Source organism: Giraffa tippelskirchi, chromosome 6 (genome assembly GCF_054371585.1).
Source record: "Giraffa tippelskirchi isolate mGirTip1 chromosome 6, T2T-mGirTip1v1.2.pri, whole genome shotgun sequence".
Lineage (NCBI taxonomy): Eukaryota > Metazoa > Chordata > Mammalia > Artiodactyla > Giraffidae > Giraffa > Giraffa tippelskirchi.
In genome coordinates this window covers 152,132,685-152,155,079 of record NC_137280.1, presented here as the reverse complement: position 1 = coordinate 152,155,079, position 22,395 = coordinate 152,132,685, and the positions used below count along the sequence as shown (strand labels likewise).

Sequence of the window (22,395 nt, the reverse complement as noted above, 5' to 3'; positions counted from 1 at the left end):
TCAGAATTTCCTTCATTTTTATGTCTATTAGTTTTTAAACTGATTAGATGATAATGTATTTTAAAATGATCTGCATTGTCTTTAAATATTGTTTTGCTTTCTTTTTAATTTACACACAGACTTACCTTTGATGTACAGTTCAATGCACAGATTTGTGTAATCACAAACACAATCAGGCTCCAGAACTCCTCTAAATTTCTCATCAGCTCTACTCTCCCCCAACACTATTCTCAAGCAATCATTAATCTATTCTCCTTCCCTCTATTTTGCCTTTTCCAGAATGTCACATAAGTAAAATCATGAATATGTAACCTTTCCGGACTGTCTTCTTTCATTCAACATAATACATGAGAGATTTACCCACACTGTCATTTGTGTCAATAGTATGTTCCTTTTCCTTGCTGTAAACTACTCCATTGTATGGAGCTGTCATAGTTTGTTTATCCAGTCACCAGCTGAAGACTTTTGGATTGTTCCCAGTAATGGGCCATTCTGGGCCCAGCATAATAATGCTGTTATAAATATCCATGTATAAGTTTTTGTGTGAATATAAGTTTTTGTTTTTCTAGAGTAAATAGCTAGGAGTAGGAATGTTAAATCACATGGCAAGTGTATGAAGTTGGAAGTGTTAGTCACTCAGTCATGTCTGACTCTTTGCAATCCCATGGACTGTAACCTGCCAGGCTCCTCTGTCCATGGGATTCTCCAGACAAGACTACTGGAGTGGGTAGCCAGTCTCTTCTCCAGAGGATCTTCTCGACACAGGGACTGAACCTGGGTCTCCTCATTGCAGGAGGATTCTTTACTATCTGAGCCACCAGGGAAACCCTGGCAACTATATTTTTAACTTTAATAGAAACTGCCACATTGCTTTCTAAGGTGGCTGTACTATTTTTCATCCTCACCAGCAAAGTATAAGAATTTCAATTGCTCCACATTCTCACCAGCATTTGGTTTTATGTGTTATGTGTATGTGTCTGTTTTAAGACATTCTAACAGGAGTACAGTGGTATCTTATTGTGACTTTAATTTCAGTTCAGTCGCTCACTCATGTCCAATTCTTTACAACCCCACGGACTGTCACACGCCAGGCTTCCCTGTCCATCACCAACTCTCGGAGCTCGCCCAAACTCATGTCCATCGCGTCGGTCATGCCATCCAACCATCTTATCCTCTGTTGTCCCCTTCTCCTCCTGCCTTTGATCTTTCCCAGCATCAGGGTCTTTTCCAATGAGTCAGTTCTTTGCATCAGGTGGCCAAAGTATTAGAGCTTCAGCTTCTGCATCAGTCTTTCCAATGAATATTCAGGACTGATTTCCTTTAGGATGGACTAGTTGGATCTCCTTGCAGTCCAAGGGACTCTCAAGAGTCTTCTCCAACACCACAGTTTAAAAGCATCAATTCTTCAGTGCTCAGCTTTCTTTATGGTCCAACTCTCACATCCATACATGACTACTGGAAAAACCATAGCTTTGAGTAGATGGAACTTTAATTTACATGTCTCTAATAACTGATGATGTTACACACCACTTAATGTGCTTATTTCCCATTCATTTGTCTTTTCTGGTAACAGGTCGGTTCAAATCTATTGCCCATTCATGTACTGAGTTGTTTACTTACTGATGAGTTTTGAGAGTTCATGCATTGATAAGGAGGAAGCAGCAACATGATTGCTTTACTGTAGCCTAGTGTAACTGACAGAATTGCTTCACAGTAGCCTAGTCTATACACTAATGAATGAATCATTTCAAAAACTTTATGGCATACAGTATTAGTCACATTCATAATACAGTATTGGAAACACTGCCACACGAACACACACACACACACACACACACACTTGTTCAAAGATCTAAATGTAAGACCTGAAACCACACCAGTTCTAGAAGAGAACATAGGCAGAACACTTTTTGACATAAATCATAGCAATTTATTTTAGATCTGTCTCCTAAGGCAAAAGAAACAAAAACAAAAATAAACAAATAGGACCTAATTAAACTTAAATCTTTTGTACAGAAAAGAACATCATCAACAAAATAAAGAGACAATCTATTGACTGGAAGAAAATATTTGCAAATGATACGATCAATAAGGGGTTAATATCCAAAATATATAAACCGCTCATATGAGTGAAAGTCACTCCGTCGTGTCCGACTCTTTGTGACCCCATGGACTATACAGTCCATGGAATTCTCCAGGCCAGAATACTGGTGTGGATAGCCATTCCCTTGAGCAGGGGATCTTCCCAACCCATGGATCAAACCCAGGTCTCCAGGCCAGAATACTGGAGTGAGTAGCCTTTCCCTTCTCCAGGGGATCTTCCCAACTGAGGGACTGAACCCAGGTCTCCCGCACTGCCGGCGGATTCTTCACCAGCTAAGCCACAAGGGAAGCCCAAGAATGCTGGAGTGGGTAGCCTAACCCTTCTCCAGCGGATCTTCCTGACCCAGGGATGGAACCAGGGTCTCTTGCATTGCAGGCTGATTCTTTACCAACTGAGCTATCAGGGAAGCCCATAAACAGCTTATACAAGTCAATATTTTAACAAAAAATTTCAAAATGGGCAGATGATCTGAGTTGACATTTTTTCAAAGATGATATACAGATAGCCAACAGGGACATGAAAATATGCTCAACACTGTTAATCATCAGAGACATACAAATCAAACCTGCAACGAGATATCACCTCACACCTGTCAGAATGAGTATCATCAAAGTCTACAAATAACAAGCGTTGGAAAGGAAGTAGAGAAAAGGGAACCCTATTATACTGTTGGTGGGAATGGAAATTGGTGCAGAGATGAAACTAGTAAATCCTAGAGGAAATCCACCGTCTTTATTGAAAGGACTGATGCTGAAGCTCCAATACTTTGGCCACCTGATGTGAATAGCTGACTCATTGGAAAAGACCCTGATGCTGGGAAAGCTTGAAGCGGGAGGAAAAGGGGGCAACAGAGGATGTGACAATTGGATGGTATCACTGACTCAATGGATGTGAGTTTGAAAAAACTCTGGGGGATAGTGAAGAACAGGGAAGCCCAGAGTGCTGCAGTCCACGGGGTTGCAAAAAAGTCAAACGTGACTTAGCAACTGAACAACAACTGCGTAAAACAGTATGGCGTTTCTTCAAGAAACTAAAAACAGAACTACCATATGACCCAGTAATTCTCCTGGGAATATATCTGAAGAAAATGAAAACACTAATTATAAAAAAGGGCTACATGCACCCCAACTTTCATGCAGCATTATTCACAATAGCCAAGATTTGGAAGCAACCTAAGTGTCCACCAAAAGATGAATAGATAAAGAAGACGTGGCATATATATAAAACTGAATACTACTCAGTCACAAAAAAGGATGAAATTCTGCCATTTGCAACAATGTGGATGAACCTAGAGGGTATTATGCTTAGTAAAATAAGTCATAGAAAGACAGATATTCTGTTACCACTTACATGTGCAATTTAAAAATAAAATGAATGAATATAATGAAACAGACTCACAGATAACAGATATAGAGAACAAACTATTGGTTACCAGTGGGGAAAGGAAAGGGGGTAGGATCAAGATAGGAGTTAAATGATACAAACTACTATATAAAAAAATAAATAAGCAACAAAGGGTATTTTGTACAGAAAAGTAAAATAAATTCATTATTTTGTAATAACTTTAAATGGAGTATAATCCATAAAAGTACTGAACCACTGTTATACACCTGAAACTAATATAATATTATAAATCAACTGTACTTTGATTTTAAAAAACACTTGGGATGATAGTCTGATATGCAGTTTATTCAACTGCAAGAAAAAGAGAGGCATACTGTCTAGTACCGTGAGTCTTTGAAAGCAAAGTTATAAAACAGTGAGAAAATCAACACATTATTGATTTTACATTAACTATCACTCACCTTATGCCTATGGAAGGATATGCTATCCACTTCAACACAAGTCTTGCACACTATGTTCCACACCATGAATACCTAGGCAGCGATGAGAACCATGATGACATAAAAACATCTCATACAGTTCTTGTATAAGTTATTAGATTTTCACACAAAGATACACACACATATACAACAGATACATTTTCGTATGGTAACAATACGGCACAGCGATTCGTTACTCTTCATTAAGTGGAGGTGGATCATCATAAAGGTCTTCATCCTTGTCATCGTCACACTGCGTAGGCTGAGGACAAGGAGGAAGAGGACAGCTTTGTCTTGCTGTCTCAGGGATGGCAGAGGTGGAGGAGGTGGAAAGGGAGGCAAGCACATTCAGTGTAACATCAAAATACATAATAATTTCTTCTGACTTTTTTGCTTTTTCATACTTCTAAAAACGGTTTCTATATGATATCAATGCTTTCTCCACCATTTGCTTTTGTTCCAGTGTCCATATCCATACAAGGGTCTGTGTTGTAAAGAAGTCAAAAGCAGTCTTAAATGATTGAAACCCTTCTTCCAGATTGTCTATGTCAATTTATTTTCTGGCACTGCGTCTTCTACATCTTCTTCCTCATCTGGCACTGGTTCAGAAGCACTTGCCTCCATCAAGTCTTCTTCTGTCAATTCCTCTAGTGTGGTATCCAGCGGTTTTTGAAGTTTTCCGAGATCTGTATCTTGAAACCCTTCACCCACCCCACCCCACCCCACCCCACTTTTTTTTTTTTTCCATATCCCTAATCTCTTTCATGGTTTCCTTGTAAGTTCTTTGAAATCATGCCAACATCTGGATACGATTTACTCCAACAGGAATTTATAGTTTTGGGCTTGATGGTTTTCATGGCTTTTTCTATAACTATGATGACATCTTCAATGATGTAATCATTTCAACAGTGTAATCATTTCAGACTTTCATGAAGTTCTCTGTATCTGGGTACTTTACCATAGCATTAACAATTCTTTCCATAGAGTACCATGCGCAATGAGCCTTAAAGGTCCCTAGAACTCCTTGATCTAGAGGCTGAGTTAGAGATGTGTTTGGGAGCAAGTGGGTCACTTTGATGCCTTCAGTGTTGAATTCATGGGGTTCTGGGTGGCCAGGGACATTTTCCAGTATCAAAAGAACTTTAAAAGGCAGTTTCTTTCTGGTAAGGTACTTTCTGACTTCAGAGACAGAACATTGTTGGAATCAATCCCCCCAAAAGTTCTCATTGTCTAGGCCTTCTTGTACAACCAAAAGACAGATGGCTGGTGCTTATCTTTCCCCATCAAGGTCCAGGGATTAGCAGCTTTATAGCTAAGGGCTGTCTTGGTCATAAAACTGACTGTATTTTCACAAAACAGTAGTTAGCCTATCTCTTCCTGCTTAAATCTTGGTGCATGCTTCTATTCCTTACTAATAAGTGTTCTTGGTGGCATTTTTTCTCCCCCCAGAATAAGGCAGTTTCATCTGCATTAAAAACCTGTTCAGGCAGATATTCTTTCCCTTAATGATTTTCATAATGGCATCTGGGAACTCGTCTGCCGCCTCTTGGTCAACAGAAGCTGCTTCTCCTGTTACTTGATATTATTTTTAAGTGACACCTCTGTAACTATCAAACTATCTTTTTCTGATATTAAAGTCTCTAGCTTTAGATCCTTTACATTCCTTTTGCTTTAAGTTGGCATATATTTTCTCCACTTTTTCTCAAATCATATTAGAGTCTTTAGGTATGCCTTTTTAATAGCAATCCTGAACCCACATAAAAGCTGCATTTTCAATACAAGCTTAAAAGGTACTTTGCAAAAAGTGCAAGGATTTTGTGTCTGCTGGCATAGCTACAGCAATAGCTTCATGAATTTCCTTTTTTTTTTTTACAATAGGCTTTACCCTAAATTCATGTACCTTGAAATGGTGGGCAACCACAGCTGCAGACCTTGATCTATAGCACATATAAAGCAACTCAGCTTTTCCATGACTTTTCTCTGCTTCCTGTGAATATTTCCAGCATCACTAGCAGCACTTTGTATGAGGCCCATGGTGTTTTTCAAGGTTTATGGTACTGCACTAAAAAAGGTGAAAAACATGTAAGAATCATAAGAGATCACTTTTTACTGTGATACACAATTTACTGGAGAAACAAACTGCTCATGCAGAGATGATTAGCATCACACAGCATTTTAAGTGGAGCTCACTGCAATAGCAACAGGAGGTGGCTACAAAATTATTATAGTAGTATAGTATGTACTAAAGCTAATTGTATATAATTATGACTTAATACTGCAGTTTTATGTTTATCTTTCATCTGCAAATGGTGCCAGGTACAGCCTGTGTTTGTATGCATAAATTTTGATAAATTTTAACTTTTCATAATAGATTTGTCTATATTTTATGGTAATAAATGATAAAATAGACTAGTGTCTACATATATTTTTTACATGGATGATATCTCTATCTTTTTTCTTACTCTTTCAATATCTCTGGGCTATTTGACTTCTGTAAGTTTTTTCAAACTGTCACAAATCTCCAAAAATTTTTCCAACATATTTATTAAAAACATCCTCATGTAAATGGATCCCCTCTGTTTAAACTTATATTTTCTGACCACAATGAGAAAAACCCTCAAGTGAAAGTCAATCAGTTGTGTCTGACTCTTTGCGACCCTCTGGAATTCTCCAGGCCAGAATACTGGAGTGGGTAGCCTTTCCCTTCTCCAGGGGATCTTCCCATCCCAGGGATTGAACCCAGGTCTCCTGCATTGCAGGCAGATTCTTTACCATCTGAGCCACCAGGAAACCCCAAGAATACTTAAGTGGGTAGCCTATCCCTTCTCCAGCGGCTCTTCCTAATCCAGGAATTGAACTGGGGTCTCTTGCATTGCAGGCGGATTCTTTATCAGCTGAGCTACCAGGGAAGCCCCGGAAAACCCTCAAAGTGAGTAACAAAAGCAGATGCTGAAGGTTGCCTCAATCAGTATGACTTCAACTCATCTGTAGTATTTCTTTCTGTAGAAAAGAGCTGGAAGGTCAAAGGCCAAAGAGATTTCTCCCATTCTCTTGAAGCTAAGGTTCTGTGTGGGATTACCTTTTGCCAATAAGACATAGTTGTGTAAGACTTAGCAGAACTGACTTTGTAAATTGAAGATCACATGCTTCCTCAGAGGTTTTGTCTCGGAATTTGGTTTCCCTGCAGTGGTTACAGTAGAGTATCTGTGTGTGTATGTTAGTCGCTAAGTTGAGTCCAACTCTTTGCAACTCCATGGACTGTAGCCTGCCAAGCTCCTCTGTCCATGGGATTTTCCAGGCAAAGAATACTGGAGTGGGTTGCAATTCCCTTCTCCAGAGGATCTTTCCAACCCAGGGATCGAACCCTAGTCTCCTGCATTGCAGGCAGACTCTTTACTGTTTGAAAAACCAGAGAAGCCCCAGTAGAACATCTGGTGTCTAGTAATTAGCTTTGTGAATTGCAAAGGAAAGGAACTGCCAGCAACTAAGAACTTGGCCAAAACAATCCCAACTACTTGATGATTTTAAAAATGTCTCAACCTTATGGACCAGAGAAGAAATAAAAACTGAAATTATATCATGCTTAGAAATTAACTACAATGAAAATATAAAAATTTATGGGATGGTACTCAAAAGTGTGTTTAGAGGAAAATTCATAGCTTTAAAATGTTAACATACAAATATCATTATTAAATATGAGGACTTTGGGGTCAAACTGCCTTGGTTTGAATACTGACTCTTGAATTCAGTGCTCAGAACTCAGTCATGTATGATTATGGGCAAGTTATTCAGTTCCCCTCCAAGCCTGTATTCCTTTATCTGAAATAATGGAGATATTATCTCAGAGAGTTGTTAGAAAGATTAAACAGGAAATACACAAAGCAACTGAGAATGCACACAGATCCAAAGCCCTCAGCTCAGTGCTTAGGATAATCACTCAAACAATATTAAATATTATTATAAGAAGTTAGAAAATGGATATATCAGTCTCTCTCTAGAGGAAAACAAAGAGAGGGGAGAGTAAATGGGGAGTTAGAAATTTTCTCAATGAAGGAAATTTCGTATCTATTCTTCATTTGTTTTCAGTAGGTTCCAGGACCATCACAACCCTATTCAAAGCAATGAAAGAATTTGGAACTTTGCCTCAGGAAAAAAATGCTTGAGGATTTCTCGTAGCAACAATTTTTGTTAGAATCTCCTGATTCTTCATAAGAGAAGTTTTAAAACTATTTACAGGACTATCCAAAATTAGATTAAGTCTCCCCAAGTATATTCATAAAACATTCAATACCAGTATTACTTGATTTCTAACTTGGTGTCTAGTCATTTTTATCAGTCATACTCAAACAACAAGCATGCCATTTGTAATATTTGATATTGATCAGCTAAGTTACAGCTTATGGAGCTCTTTCTTATGCATTTCTAATTGACTCTTAGAACAAGCCTATGAATAAGCTAAGCAAGTCACTTGTTACTATTCCAATTAAAATTTTACAAAGGAGAAAACTGAGTTTCAGAGACATTTTATATGATTTGTTTGAAAACACTAAATGGCGGGGCATAGAAATTAAGAACTCAGTTAAGAACCAAAAAGTACTAGACTCACTACAATATTTTCCTTATATTTTTACCCAGAAGTAGTACCTTAGGCTGCCTGCTCGAGTTACGGTATTTGAGAGGGGTTTTATTTACTAAGAAGAAAACACTCTGTGTTTCATCAGGATTTCTTTTTATAACCCTTTCAACACATATCTAATCCTAAATACCTTAAGAGTATAAGGACCTGCCATTATCATTAGTACAGTTATTCCCAATAGTATCTAGTTTTATTCCATTCCCAAGAACTGTAAAAAGCTTTTCCTGTTCATTCTATATAACAATATTAACTCTGGATTCATCATTTAAGTATCATAACTCTTCATGAGCACACTTACATTTCATTGTTTATATATATATTCTCACGGGTGTGCATGCTCAGTCGCTCAGTTGTGTCTGACTCTTTGTGACCCCATGGACTACAGCACACCAGGCTTCCCTGTCCTTCACTATCTCCCGGAGTTTGCGCAAACTCATGTCCATTGTGTCGCTGATGTCACCCAATCACCTCCCTCTCTGTCGTCTCTTGCCCTCAATCTTTCCCAGCATCAGAGTCTTTTCCAATGAGTTGGCTTGTGCTATACAGTAGGTCCTTTTTTTTCTATTTTATATATAGTAGCTTATACCTGCTAATCCCAAACTCCTAATTTATTCCTCCCCCACGCTCTTTCCCTTTTGGTAACCATAAGTTTGTCTCCTCTGTCTGTGAGTCTGTTTCTGTTTTGTAAATATGTTCATCAGTGTCATATTTCAGATTCCACTTATAAGTGATATTATGTGGTATTTCCAAGCAGATGTTTTTATCTTTCCTTTAGTTATGGTCTCCCTTTCAATTTTAAGATATTACTGAATCTATAAATAGATCATGCAAAATGTTCTTTAACTCAGATACTTCATTAATTCAGATAGGTAGGTGTGTTGGAATACTCCTCCAATCAGGTTGAACTGGGGAAGTTCTCTGTTTCTAGAAGGCTGATTTCCAGTGTATTCACACACTGCACAAACCTCCAGCACTCTCACGAAGTCAGATTAATCACTTGAACTGGTGCTCAGAGCTGCTGCCAAGCTCATAGTCAAGTGAAGCTGGATAAAGTGAAGATGCCCTCTGGACAGAACAGACTAAACAGAGTGGATGCTTGATCTTGGGGTTGCTACTTCCCAAGCGAATCAGCTGTTTAGGAGATGGCCCAAGACACAAGCTACCCACAGGAACAACTATGATAAACTGAACCAATCAAGTCTGCCTTCTTAGGACAACTGAAATCAAAAGGAAGTAACAAATTGGTAGAGGGACAGAAATGGAGACCCCTGGAGAGAGGGCAGAAAAGTATAAGTGACGAAAATGCAGAGGCCAGAAAACAGAGAGAAGTCAGTAATGGTAGAAGCAAGCAAAAACAAAGACCAAGAAAAGCTGATTCACTACAATGGTGGAACAGCTGCCACATCAGTTCAGTTCAATTGCTCAGTCATGTCCGACTCTTTGTGACCCCATGGACTGCATCACGCCAGGCTTCCCTGTCCGTCACCAACTCCTGGAGCCTACTCAAACTCATGTCCATCACGTTAGTGATGCCATCCCACCATTTCATCCTTTGTCGTCCCCTTTTCCTCCCACCTTCATCTTTCCCAGCATCAGGGTCTTTTCCAGTGAGTCAGTTCTTTGCATCAGGTGGCCAAGGTATTGGAGTTTCAGCTTCAGCATCAGTCCTTCCAATGAATATTCAGAACTGATTTCCTTTAGGATGGACTGGTTGGATCTCCTTGCAATCCAAGGGACTCTCAAGAGTCTTCTCCAACACCACAGTTCAAAAGCGTCAATTCTTCAGTGCTCAGCTTTCTTTATAGTTCAACTCTCACATCCATACATGACTACTGGAAAAACCACAGCTTTGACTAGATGGACCTTTGTTGGCAAAGTAATGTCTCTGCTTTTTAGTATGCTGTCTAGGTTGGTCATAACTTTTCTTCAAAGGAGCAAGCGTCTTTTAATTTCATGGCTGCAATCACCATCTGCAGTGATTTTGGAGCCCAAAAAAATAGTCTGTCACTGTTTCCATTGTTTCCCCATGTATTTGCCATGAAGTGATGAGACCAGATGCCATGATCTTAGTTTTCTGAATGTTGAGTTTTAAGCCAACTTTTTCACTCTCCTCTTTCACTTTCATCAAGGGGCTCTTTAATTCTTCTTTGCTTTTTGCCATAAGAGTGGTGTCATCTGCATATCTGAAGTCATTGATATTTCTCCTGGCAATCTTGATTCCAGCTTGTGCTTCATCCAGCCTGGCATTTTGCATAATGTACTCTGCATATAAGTTAAATAAGCAGGGTGACCATATATAGCCTTGATGTACAGAAAAGAAACCCTGTTTGTGATGAAATGACTAAACAACAGAAATAGAACTGTATATGCTGTATTCTGAAAATAATTCAAATTTCTCCTCTTCCACAAGTCCAAGTGAGGCTGCTGTTTCCGTCTTCCTTAACTTTCAATGTATCCTCCGGTGTCTCTCTGTTCTTGCAACTTAGAATCTATCACTATTAACTAAGTTTGCAATTATTCATTTAAACACAGATCAATGAATTTATGATAAATTGCTATTCTGAAGGAACAGTTTTAGTTGAAAAAAATATCTTAACTGTGGTTAGACATTTAGGTAACATTTTATTTTTCGTTTGGAGGCCAGTAGCTAAACTGAACATATATATAATAAGATGTCTTGCAATTGGCTACCTATACTCACCTGCCACTAATAAATATTTTTATATTTAAACAAGATGCCTTGAAGTCTCTGGTACTTTTTTTTGCAGAAAAGTTAACATTTTCAGCTTGCTCCTTCCTATAAATAAGGAATTACATTTTCTCACAGAGAGAGAACACTAACTTGATAGTTTTTTACTCAAACCTCAATCCAAAGTTTCTATCTAACACAGGAGTGATTGTTCTGAGAGCTCCTAATACTGCAGGTTTGTTAAACCACTGCTGACCCATGTTAATTTACACAGGGACCTGTTTGCCTGTTGCTTACAATGTGTGAGTTAACTTTTGGGTCCGTTAACAACTCTTTCAGACTAAGGTGATTTTGTTTCTGTGCCTACAGTGAAAGGACATTTTAGAACTTAGCTTGTGTACTAATAATATCAAAGCTACTGTTCACTAGAAAACTGTAGTGCTCAAGGTCATGAAGTGAGTTGATGCTTGGGAAGATTTTCATTATCTCCTTTCCTGATTATGCTCTACATAGGCTGGAATATTACTTAGAATATAAAAATACCATTATAGCAGAGAGCTTATGAACAGTTTGAGGCACCACTGCATACTCTTTATAGACACTCCTTTAAATCTCGTAACACAAAGATGCAACTTCATGTGTTTCTTTTGCCTAACACTCTGTAACAAAAAAATGCAATGATTTTGGAAAAATCAAAAGCCCACCATTACTTGCAGAACTGACTTCTTATGAGTAAGAATTTGAGACCATTATGACCATGCTTCTCATAACTAAATTCTTTAACTATCTGCATCAGGATCACTTATGACACTCATTTTAAAAATAAACTTTCCTCGTGGTACCTTCCACTTAATTTTGCTATGAACTAAAAACTCCTCTAAAAATAGTCTATTTTAAGAAATGAATCCGGATGCAGACCTTACACTATTCACAAAAATTACCTCAGAATGGATCATGGACCTACATGTAAAATGAGAAACTATAAATCTCTTTAAGGCTAACAAAGGAGAATACCTAGATGACCTTGAGTATGGCAGTGATTTTTTAGATATAACACCAAGGGCACGATCTATGAAAGAAATAAGTTGATAAGCTGGATTTCATCAAAATTAAAAAAAAAAAAACCAAAAACTTCTTTTTGCAAAAGACAGTGTCAAGAAAATGAGAAAATAAGTCACAAACTGGGAGAAAATATCTCCAAAGACATACCTGATAAAGGATTGTTATTAAAACTGTTCAAAGAATTCCTAAGACACAACAATAAGAAAATGAACCTCCAATTAAAAAAAAGGCAGAAGGCCTATACAAACACCTCATCAAAGATATACATATGGCAAATAAGCAAATGAAATGTATGCTATCAGGAATTACACATTAAAACTACAATAAACCCTAGACACTTATTAGAATGGCCCAAAGCCAACAAACCGAAAACACCAAGTGCTGACAGGCATGTGGAGTAATAGGTACTATCATTCAGTGCTGGTGAGAAGGCAAAACGGCTCAGTCACTTTGGAAGAGAGTTTGGCAACTTTTTACACAACTAAACATACTCTCGCTCTTTGGTATTTAAATACCAAATAAATACCAAATACTCCTTGGTATTTATCCCAAACTGTGTCTGCACAAAAACCTGCACACAGATATCTATAGTAGCTTTATTCATAATTACCAAAACTTGGAAGCAATTACAATGCCCTTCGTAAGGTGAATGGATAAACTGCGGTAAATACAGACAATGAAATATTATTCAGTGATACAAATATGTACTATGAAGCCATGAAAAGACATGGAGGAAACAAATACCTATCAATAAGTGAAAGGAGCCAATCTGAAAAGGCTACATACTGTGTGATCCCAACTAAATGACAAAGGCAATGAAAAAGGCAAAACTGTAAGTGGTTTCCAACTGTTAAGAGAAGAAAAAGGGATAAATAAACCGAGTATGGAGGATTTTTAGGGCAGTGGAATTATCTCATATGATAGAATAATGGTGGATGCATGCCATTAAACATTTGTTCAAATCCATAGAATGTATAACAACTGAGAATGAACCCTAGTACATATTACCATGGGCTTTGAGTGATAATCAATGTGTACAAATGTACTACTCTAGTGGAGGAGGCTGTGCTTTATGGGCAGAGGGTATGTAAGAATTCTCTGTACTTTCTCTCCTCAACTTTGCTGTGAAACTAAAACTGCTCTAAAAATTACAGTCTTTAAAAAAAAAAAAAGTTTCCTAGGGTTCCATGCCAGACCTACTGAATCAGACTGAATCTTGGAGAAGGATTATGATCTAAGGAATATGATTTTTAGCAAATTTCTTTAGAGACAAGACCACTAATCATGTAGGGAGAGGTGAGAAAGGGGAAAGGGAGAGAAAATGGGAAAGAAGAGATGAGGACAAAAATTAAAACTGATATTCCTGTGTACTAACCTCAGAGACTCAGATTCAGCAGAGCTGAATAAGGCGTAGCAATCTGTATTTAAAATCTCCTCAGGTGACTCTGAAGCTACAATGAGGTGCCACCTCACACTGGTCAGAATAGCCATCACTTAAAAGTCTACAAACAAAAGGCTGGAGAGGGTGTGGAGAAAAGAGAATGCTCTGCCATTGTTGGTGGGAATGTAAACTGGTGCAGTGACCACTGGAACCCAGTAGAGAGGGTCACCCAAAAAACTGAAAAAAGACTTACCATATGATCCAGCAATCCCACTCCTGGGCATACAACCAGACAAAAATGTAATCTGAAAAGATACCTGTGCTCTTGTGTTCATAGCAGTACTACTTACAATAGCCAAGACATGGAAACAGCCTAAATATCCATCAGCAGATACATGGATAAAAAATATATATACAAATAAAATTGTGTGTATATATATGTGTATATATGTATATACTTCCCTAGTGGTTCAGACGGTGAAGAATCCACCTGCAATGCGGGAGACCTAGGTTTGATCCCTCGATTGGGAAGATCCCCTGAAGAAGGGCATGGCAACCCACTCCAGTATTCTTGCCTGGGGAATTCCATGGACAGAGGCACCTGGTGGGTTATAATCCATGAGGTCACAAAGAGTCAGACATGACTGAGTGACTAAGCACAGCACATACAACACATATGTATATACACATAATGGACTATTAGTTATAAAGAAGAATGGTAAAGGACCTGCCTACCAATGCAGGAGACACAAAGAGACACAGGTTCAATCTCTGGGTAGGAAGGTCACTTGAAGGAGGAAATGGCAACCCACTCCAGTCTTCTTGCCTAGAGAATCCCATGGACAGAAGAGCCTGGCAGGCTATAGTCTACAGGGTCACACAGAGTCGGACACGACTGAAGTGACTTAGCATGTAAAGAAGAATGAAACAATGCCATTTGCAATGTGAACGGACCTAGAGATTATTATACTAAAAGAAATACGTCAGAAAGAGACAAATATCATATACTAGTATGCGGAATCTAAAATACAACACAAATGAACAGAAACAGACTCACAGAGGACAGATTTGAGGTTGCCAAAGAGGAGGGAGGGATAGGGGAGGAAAGGATTAGAGTCTGGAATTAGCAGATGCAAACTATTATATATAGGATGGATAAACAATAAGGTCCCATGGACAGAGGCACCTAGCAGGCTACAGTCCATAGGGTTGCAAAGAGTCAGACAGGGCTGACTAAAGCGATTTAGCATATGTGCATGCAAAGCATTATTATGAACACGTAAAATAAATTGGCAGACCTTTCGGATAAAAATCAGTTTATACAATGGATTTGAAAAATCAATTTTTAAAGATGACATTCAAAATCTATCAAGTCAGTGAGTGTTTCCATGAATTGGCACCTAAAACTAGGGTAACCATGAAATTTGTTATTCAGAACAGGACGCTTTTTGCGGGGAAGGGCTATGCCCTGTAGCTTGTGGGATCTTAGTTCCCTGACTAGGGATTGAATCCGGACCGTCGGCACTGAAAGGGTGGAGCCTGACCACGGGGCCACCAGGCACCTCCCAGATGGTTCAGTTTGAGTTCATGGCATAATTTTTCTTACAAAATTCCTACCTCTTTCCACTGAACAGGCTAAGAAACCAACCCAAAAGCACTGACACCTCTAACGCCCAAACTGTGGCCGCTAGATGTCACTTATCACTCAACAGGGTCGGGACTCCTTTGAGAAATATTCTATTCCAGGTCTGCACAGAAAATGTACAAGATGAGACTGGAAATCTTGTCATCTCAGAAAGTGAGGAGTCTCCCAAAGATAAACAGGTTTGGGTAGAATAGGACACTTTTGAGTGAAAGAGGCTTTTAATAAGTATACCAGGAAAACAGGTATAGACCAGGATGCCCCAGATTCACCCCAGGCAAACCAGAATGAATATCCCCCTAATGGCAATACCTCTGTGGACATTAATACAATAACAATAATCATCTATCCTAACTTCAATGTTCCAAAGAGGAACTGATGGTAATTACAAACTTAGAAACCACAGATGATATTAATCCAATTTCTTTTTTCTCCCTACCCATGTTCTTGGTGTGAAACATCTAATGGCACTTTTATAATTATGTGGCACAGCAGTAGTTAATATTGATCTTGGAACTTGGGATAGGTCAACATTAACTTGTAGACTGCATTAGAGTCAATCTTGTTTTTCCTCTGGAATTCATGCAGTGAGCACTGTTTCACCAGCTGCATTACCACCATCACCAAGACAACAAGCTCCACTTGGACAAACTGTCAGAAGAAATTTTTACTTTTTTAAGATTTAAGACACTTCTGTACAGATATGGAATCCTTAGTGAAATAGTATCTTGATTATGAAGAGTCATTTCACTGGGTTTCTAATATGAAAAGGTTTGGTTGTTCTTTTCTATTTCAACAAATATTTACTGGGGTTCTATAGTATGCCGTGCTTTGTCTAAATGATACATTAAGCATAGGAGAGAGAGATCAAATGATTTTTCAATCCAATGAAAAATACTGTTTAGTCACTCATAATCTATGAGACTAGTGGTTCACAAACCAGACTGCACTTTAGACTGAGGAGAACTTTAAAAAAAAAAATCCTGTACCTTGCCACATAAAAATATACATATGAATGCTCACAGCAAAATTCTTCATGATAGCCAAAAAATGGAAACAGTCTAAATGTGTATCAGCTGATGAACTGATAACAAAATGTGATATATACATATAACTGAATAGATTTCAGTAATAAAGATGAATGAAGTGTTGCTACATGCTACAACATGAACCTTGAAAACATAAGCCAAAGGAAAGAAGCCAGATACCAAGGACCACATAGTATACAATTCCATTCATATGAAATGTCCAAAATAGCAAACTAATAGAGACAGAAAGTAGATTAGTGACTGTCTAGGAGTAGGGATTTGGGGGAGGAATGGAGAGTAACTGCTAATGAGAATGGATTTTTTGGGGGTGATAAAAGTGTTCTAAAACTGACCATAATCATTAGAGAAATGAAAATAAACCACAATGAGGTATCAGCTCACACCTGTTAGGATGATAACAAGTAGTAACAAGTGTTGATGAAAGCTCAGAGAAAAGGGAACCTGTGCACCCTGTTGGTGAGACTGTAAGCTGGTATAGCCATTATGGACAACAGTATGGAGGGTGCTTAAGAAATAAAAACTAGAACTACCGTATGATCCTGCAGTCCCACTTCCAGGTATATAACTAAAGGAAATCAACTCAGGATCTCAAATACATTACATCTAATGCTGGAACTGCAGCCCTCCTTGATACCTGGGGTATGTACCCAATCAATGATCTTTACTGCCAACCTCCAAGACACGTGCACAACCGTCATAACTAGGACTCTGACACCACTTTCCCTTCAACACCTCAGCACCCTGGCTGGGAAGGAGTCTCACTTAGAAAGGCTGTTCGGCACGGCTGGTCTTCTTCCAAACTTGGACGCAGGCCAGACCTTCTGCAAACTGGCTAACTGATATCCTGCTTTATGTTAGGGAATCTACCTTGCAACATTCTGTATAGTCACTGGCCAGACTCTGGGGACTGTCACTGCCTGGACACACTACTCCTGAAACCCTTACCTGCTTGAATGTTGACACTGACCTGGGCAAGCCAGAGGTGGCCTGAATGTCCACCTGGACATGAGCAGTGACTGCTGCTCCCTGCAGCTCCCCGGCCATGGGCGTGACATTCCTGAATTCATCTCCTTTTTCTGCTGACCTGCCTTTACAGCACTACCTCTGTTAACATAAAACATTGACGTCTTACTGAGTATTGAAACATTGTTTAAAAAGTGCTGTTATTTTTAAAATTTAAAGAGTAAATCCCAACTAACTCTATTCCGAGATACTTTTGAGAATTTCATTATATGTTAATGAGACATATAATGCAAGGATGGAGGACTCAAACCACATCATTCTAATTCCATAAAGGGCTCGGGTGCAAGTGACTCAAAAGTGTAGCTGTGCTCCAGCGGCTAAGACCCTGCTCCCAACGTAAGGGTCTGGGTTTGATCTGGATCCCACATGCCGAATACTAAAACCTGGCACAAATAAATTTTTTTTTTTTTTAAGTGTAGCAACCAACCACTATTCATCAACTTGGGAGAGACTCAACTGACTGTGTCCAGGGCTCACTATTATGGCCACTGTTAAGAAATAACCTAAAGAAGAAATTAGAAATAAGACCATCAAATGTGTGGAAGGCATTTCACTGAGTAAGAATGAAAACTGAGTGGGAAATAGGATAGAGAACCTTTGTGCAAGAAACAAAAAGCATATGGACATGAGAAGCCAGGTTTCAAGTGCTATAGAAAGCTCAGGGACATAGATGATCATGTGTCATCCTAACCTTGCAGGGAGGGAGTGCTTTTATGAATAGACAAAGTTATAAGGCATTTGCTGTATCAGATAGTAGAAAGGTCTAAAGTGAGAAAGCTCAGTTCTGTGCACATGGGAAGGACAGCAAACTTGGTTCCATAACTAAACCCCAAATTCATCAGGAAGAAGATCATACATTATAGCAAGTACTCATCAAGTGTTTATTACTTAAATGAATGACAAATAATTTCATCCAACAATCTCCAAATTGCTTAAAACTATGACAGTATTTAACTTCTCAAATTTCATGACCTTATTCTTTCTGTGCTCTAGTTTCTAAACAGCCTGACAATTCTATTTCTTTTCAAAAATTCTTAGGCTTACAGTGAATAAACTGGTGGTATCGTAAAATTATTTCAGTTCGAATAAAAGATGTATTCCTGCCAGACATTTCACCCAGTTTCAAATTATCTGAACTGAAACAAATAAAATCATGCATTACTTTTTATATCAGCCTCTAAAACTTCATGAACTATACAGTCTACTTCAGATTTTACTTAGAAGCTTTTTATTTTATTTGAATCTTACCATCCATGAGATTTTCTAATGACATGATAGGAATCTTAATATTCAAAAGTGTTTATTCTTTTAAAAATCAGGATAGCAGGAACCTACACAAAAGGCCTCCCTGTTTCTGATAGGAATATGCCACAGTCAGGCTTTACGCTCACATCACACAGATGGGCTGTTACTGGAGAGTTGTTTTCACACAGTTGGTATTTTTAATTCTCTATTTTTTGGTTCCAAAATGTAGCCTTCATTTTCATCACAAAGACACATCTGTAATTTCTTCTTCTATCCACTTTTGCAAGTCTTTTGCATCATTTATCGTCCATAGCTTCGCAAAACACTTTAGCTTTTTCCTGGACAGAAAATAAAATACCATTTATTTTATAAATGGAATTGTTAGGGAACAGTCCATCCCATCAAAACTATGAAAAGTCTGTGATATCAGAATAGCAGGCAGGCTGTATGGTTAGAAAGCTATGGCGGGGAGCATCAGCGTTTTGGTGAAAGAAATTCTCAGGGTGGCTGCTTTAATCAAGAGGCCAAGGTTGCTGATCAGCTCCAGGGCGGGGACAGCACAGCTTCCTCTCTCTTCTAACTCAGCTGGAGGCTGTGTGTGCTCACAGGATGAAAAGTAAAATTGACTTAATAAAATAATGCAGGCTATTGGAAAAGTAAAAAGGCAACATAACACAAACCTACTTTTCTTTCTGCAAAAACGCAATCCAGTTAAATATTAACATGTTATGGAAAAACCTGAACGAACTTTTTGACCAACCCAATATTTAGGGTCTGAAGAGGGAATGTGTGAGTTCCAATCATGGCTCTACCACCAACTAGTTGGGTGACTCTGGTTTCCCAGTCAGTTTCCTACCCTCACTTGGCCTCATTCTTCCCAGCTACAACACAGGATGAGAGCAGTACCTATTTCACAAGGTTATCATAAGGGCTAAGTGAATTAATGTATGTAAGGCAATAAGAATAGTACCTGGTTACAGTGTCTAGGCTGCTGCAAAGGACTGACTACCTCAACTTGCTGGTATCCATAGCAAGCACTCAATAAATATTAGCTATTAACAAACTCACAAGGATGCACCAGATTCAGTTTGGCTTCTGTGACCAATGAAATCGATGTGATAACCACTTTTAGTGAAAAGGAAAAACAACAAAAACAGTGTGTCCTGATAAATCATCAGATGCCATGCCAACGTAGTCTCTTCCTACAATTCTCTGTCTTGTTAAGCTAACTTTCTAGATTTTAAAATATCATATACTAGTTGGAAGAGCCAAAATACTTTTCCCCCTCTTATTTTTTAATTAATTTAATTGGAGAATAAATACTTTACAATATTGTGATGGTTTTTGCTATATATCAATATTAATCGGCTTGAGTCTCCCCCTACCCTATCCCTCTGGGTTGTCCCAGAGCACTGGCTTTGGGTACCCTGCTTCATGCATCGAATTTGCACTAGTCCTGTATTTTACATATGGTAATGTATGTGTTTCAGTGGTGTTCTCTCAAATCATCTTACCCTTGCCTTCTCCCACTGAGTCCAAAAGTCTGTTCTTTACATCTGTGTCTCCTTTGCTGCCCTGCAAGTAGGACCCTGCATGTATCATCTTTCTAAATTCCGTATATATGCATTAATATATAGTAGTTGTCATTCAGAAGAGTTAAAATACTTATAAATAACCTGTGAATTTTACTACTCTTGCTTTATAGCCTACAAGAATTTTCATATCTTACTGCCATCTTGCATCTTTTGTAGTAAAGTTTAATTCCAGTTTCTTTATGGAAAAAGAAAAAATAAGAAGACAACAAGAAAGGATTTAAAGTTGTCTGTGGACTTTGAGCAGAACTAATGGCTAAGCTTACTTTTAAAATATAGATGATTACTTTTCCCTCTAGAAAAATTTTATGTGACTCTACTTTGTAACAAGTAACTAGAAATAGCCCGTCACTGACTGCATCATTTGTTTCTAATATGGCATTTTGGAAAGGATCCAGAAGAGAATGCCACTGGAGGAAATGACAAAGTGCTATGGTATCCCGGCACTCTGAACCTGGCCCACCACCTGTTCCCACGGTAAGGTTAGGAGTGCGAGGCAGAAACACAGAGGAAGAAAGAAGACGAAGAGAAGCTGGTGGCAGGGCTGTCAGTATACGAGCTGGCAACTGTCTCTTTAAAATATCAGGTGTTAATATTTCAGTATTTAAATTGGTAATAATTCCCAGAACTAAAAAATATTCTTACAGCATAATGGCCGGCCAGGATGTTCTATCTGACTAACAGCCTATTCGCTCCAGATCACGTGGTCATGGACCAGAGTAATAATGCCCTGCCCCAGGTAAATTAGACTCTTCAGGCAGAGCAGGGTTCGGTAGGAGGTGGGCGAGGAGTTTATGCTGTTTTAAAATATAATCTTATATTTGGGAAACAAAAGGCTGCAACTTATTATTTATTAATAGGATATTTTCCTAGGAATATCTTCCTTCCAAAGTATGTTTCAGGTTTGTATGAAGATCAGTTTATATACTGACTACATATTCACTGGATGTCCAGGGTAAAAGTGCATTCACATAAAGCATTCTAGGTGATGGAGAAGTCTGTTTAGAATAAAAAAATCTGTCACAAACAAATCCACAAAGTAAGTGACATGCACAGATACTGACTAATCACCTTGCTCTGTGATACTGATTTTACCAAAAAGTTCATTTAGCTGTTTCTGTAAGATGTTATGTAAAAACCTAAAAGAACTTTTTGGTTAACCCAGTACTATTATTTTCATTCACGTCCTGACAGAATTCTTCTGAATGCAACTGCTGCATATCTGAATGAGCATAAAAGAGTATAAAAGAAATACTCTAAACATTATTTATATATTCAGGTTTCCATTAGTAATATTCTTCATAAAGGAATATTTTAAGCAACCAATGTGTTAGTATACAATAAGGAGTTAATTCTTTAGAAAAATGATTGGAAAACCAACTAAGCAACTTAACAGATAAAGATCTGACTAGAGAGGACTAAATGAATTCACATGGGCTTTGGGAAGAACCATTTTCATTTTATCATAATTGAATGTTTCAGAATATTTGAAAAAGTGCTTGAAGGAAGGTCTCATGTTCATTTACAGGACAATCCTCTCCCTGGGACAATTTGGAAGAGTTCATTATAAATCAAAATGTGGCACAATCATTCTGACCTTTTCATGTTTACTAATCCTTCCAGTTCTTTGGACTTGCTAGCTGCTTTCTTTAAAATTTCTCCAGGAACATCTGCTAGTTTAGCCACATTGAGTCCATAACTCCTTGCTGCAATTCCTCTGGTTATTTGATAAAGAAATGTGACAGAATCGGGGACCTGGTCATCTTCACCTAAAAAAAAAAGTTAAAAGAAAGAAATAAAGAAAACTAGGCTTGAAAATTGAAAGAAATTAGAAGATTAAAGACAAAATAGAAATCTGTATAACTTTATTCAATTAAAATTTGTAATCTGAAAAAGAAACCCATTGTTCTTAATCTCTTGTTACCTTCTTTTATCAATATTACATATCTAGAAAAAGGGTAAATACTGTTTTGAAAATGCTTTTGCATTTAGGACCTATCTTTTAGCTCAGTTAAAATGCTTCTTAACAATTATAAGTTAAGAAATATTTAGGTGTATGCTCCTTGCTGAAAATTTTCAAATGAACTTCTATACCCAAAAAAGAGTAATTCTGATACATGGTACAATACAATTTCTCCATTAAAAACAG

At 38.1% G+C, this 22,395-nt stretch overlaps 1 protein-coding gene across 2 annotated transcripts in view; it reads right to left on the bottom strand.

The window, feature by feature from the left end:
- Positions 1-18,271: 18,271 nt before the first annotated feature.
- MSH3 (mutS homolog 3) overlaps positions 18,272-22,395 on the bottom strand; it is a 182,544-nt gene continuing 178,420 nt past the window's right edge. For both annotated transcript variants that reach the window (XM_081503822.1, XM_081503823.1), the window contains exons 23-24: positions 21,844-22,015; positions 18,272-18,992 (exon numbers count right to left, since the gene is read on the bottom strand). In XM_081503822.1, coding sequence (XP_081359948.1) covers positions 18,896-18,992; positions 21,844-22,015 — 269 coding nt within the window. In that variant the 3' untranslated portion in view covers positions 18,272-18,895. The remainder of the gene's footprint in view (positions 18,993-21,843; positions 22,016-22,395) is intronic.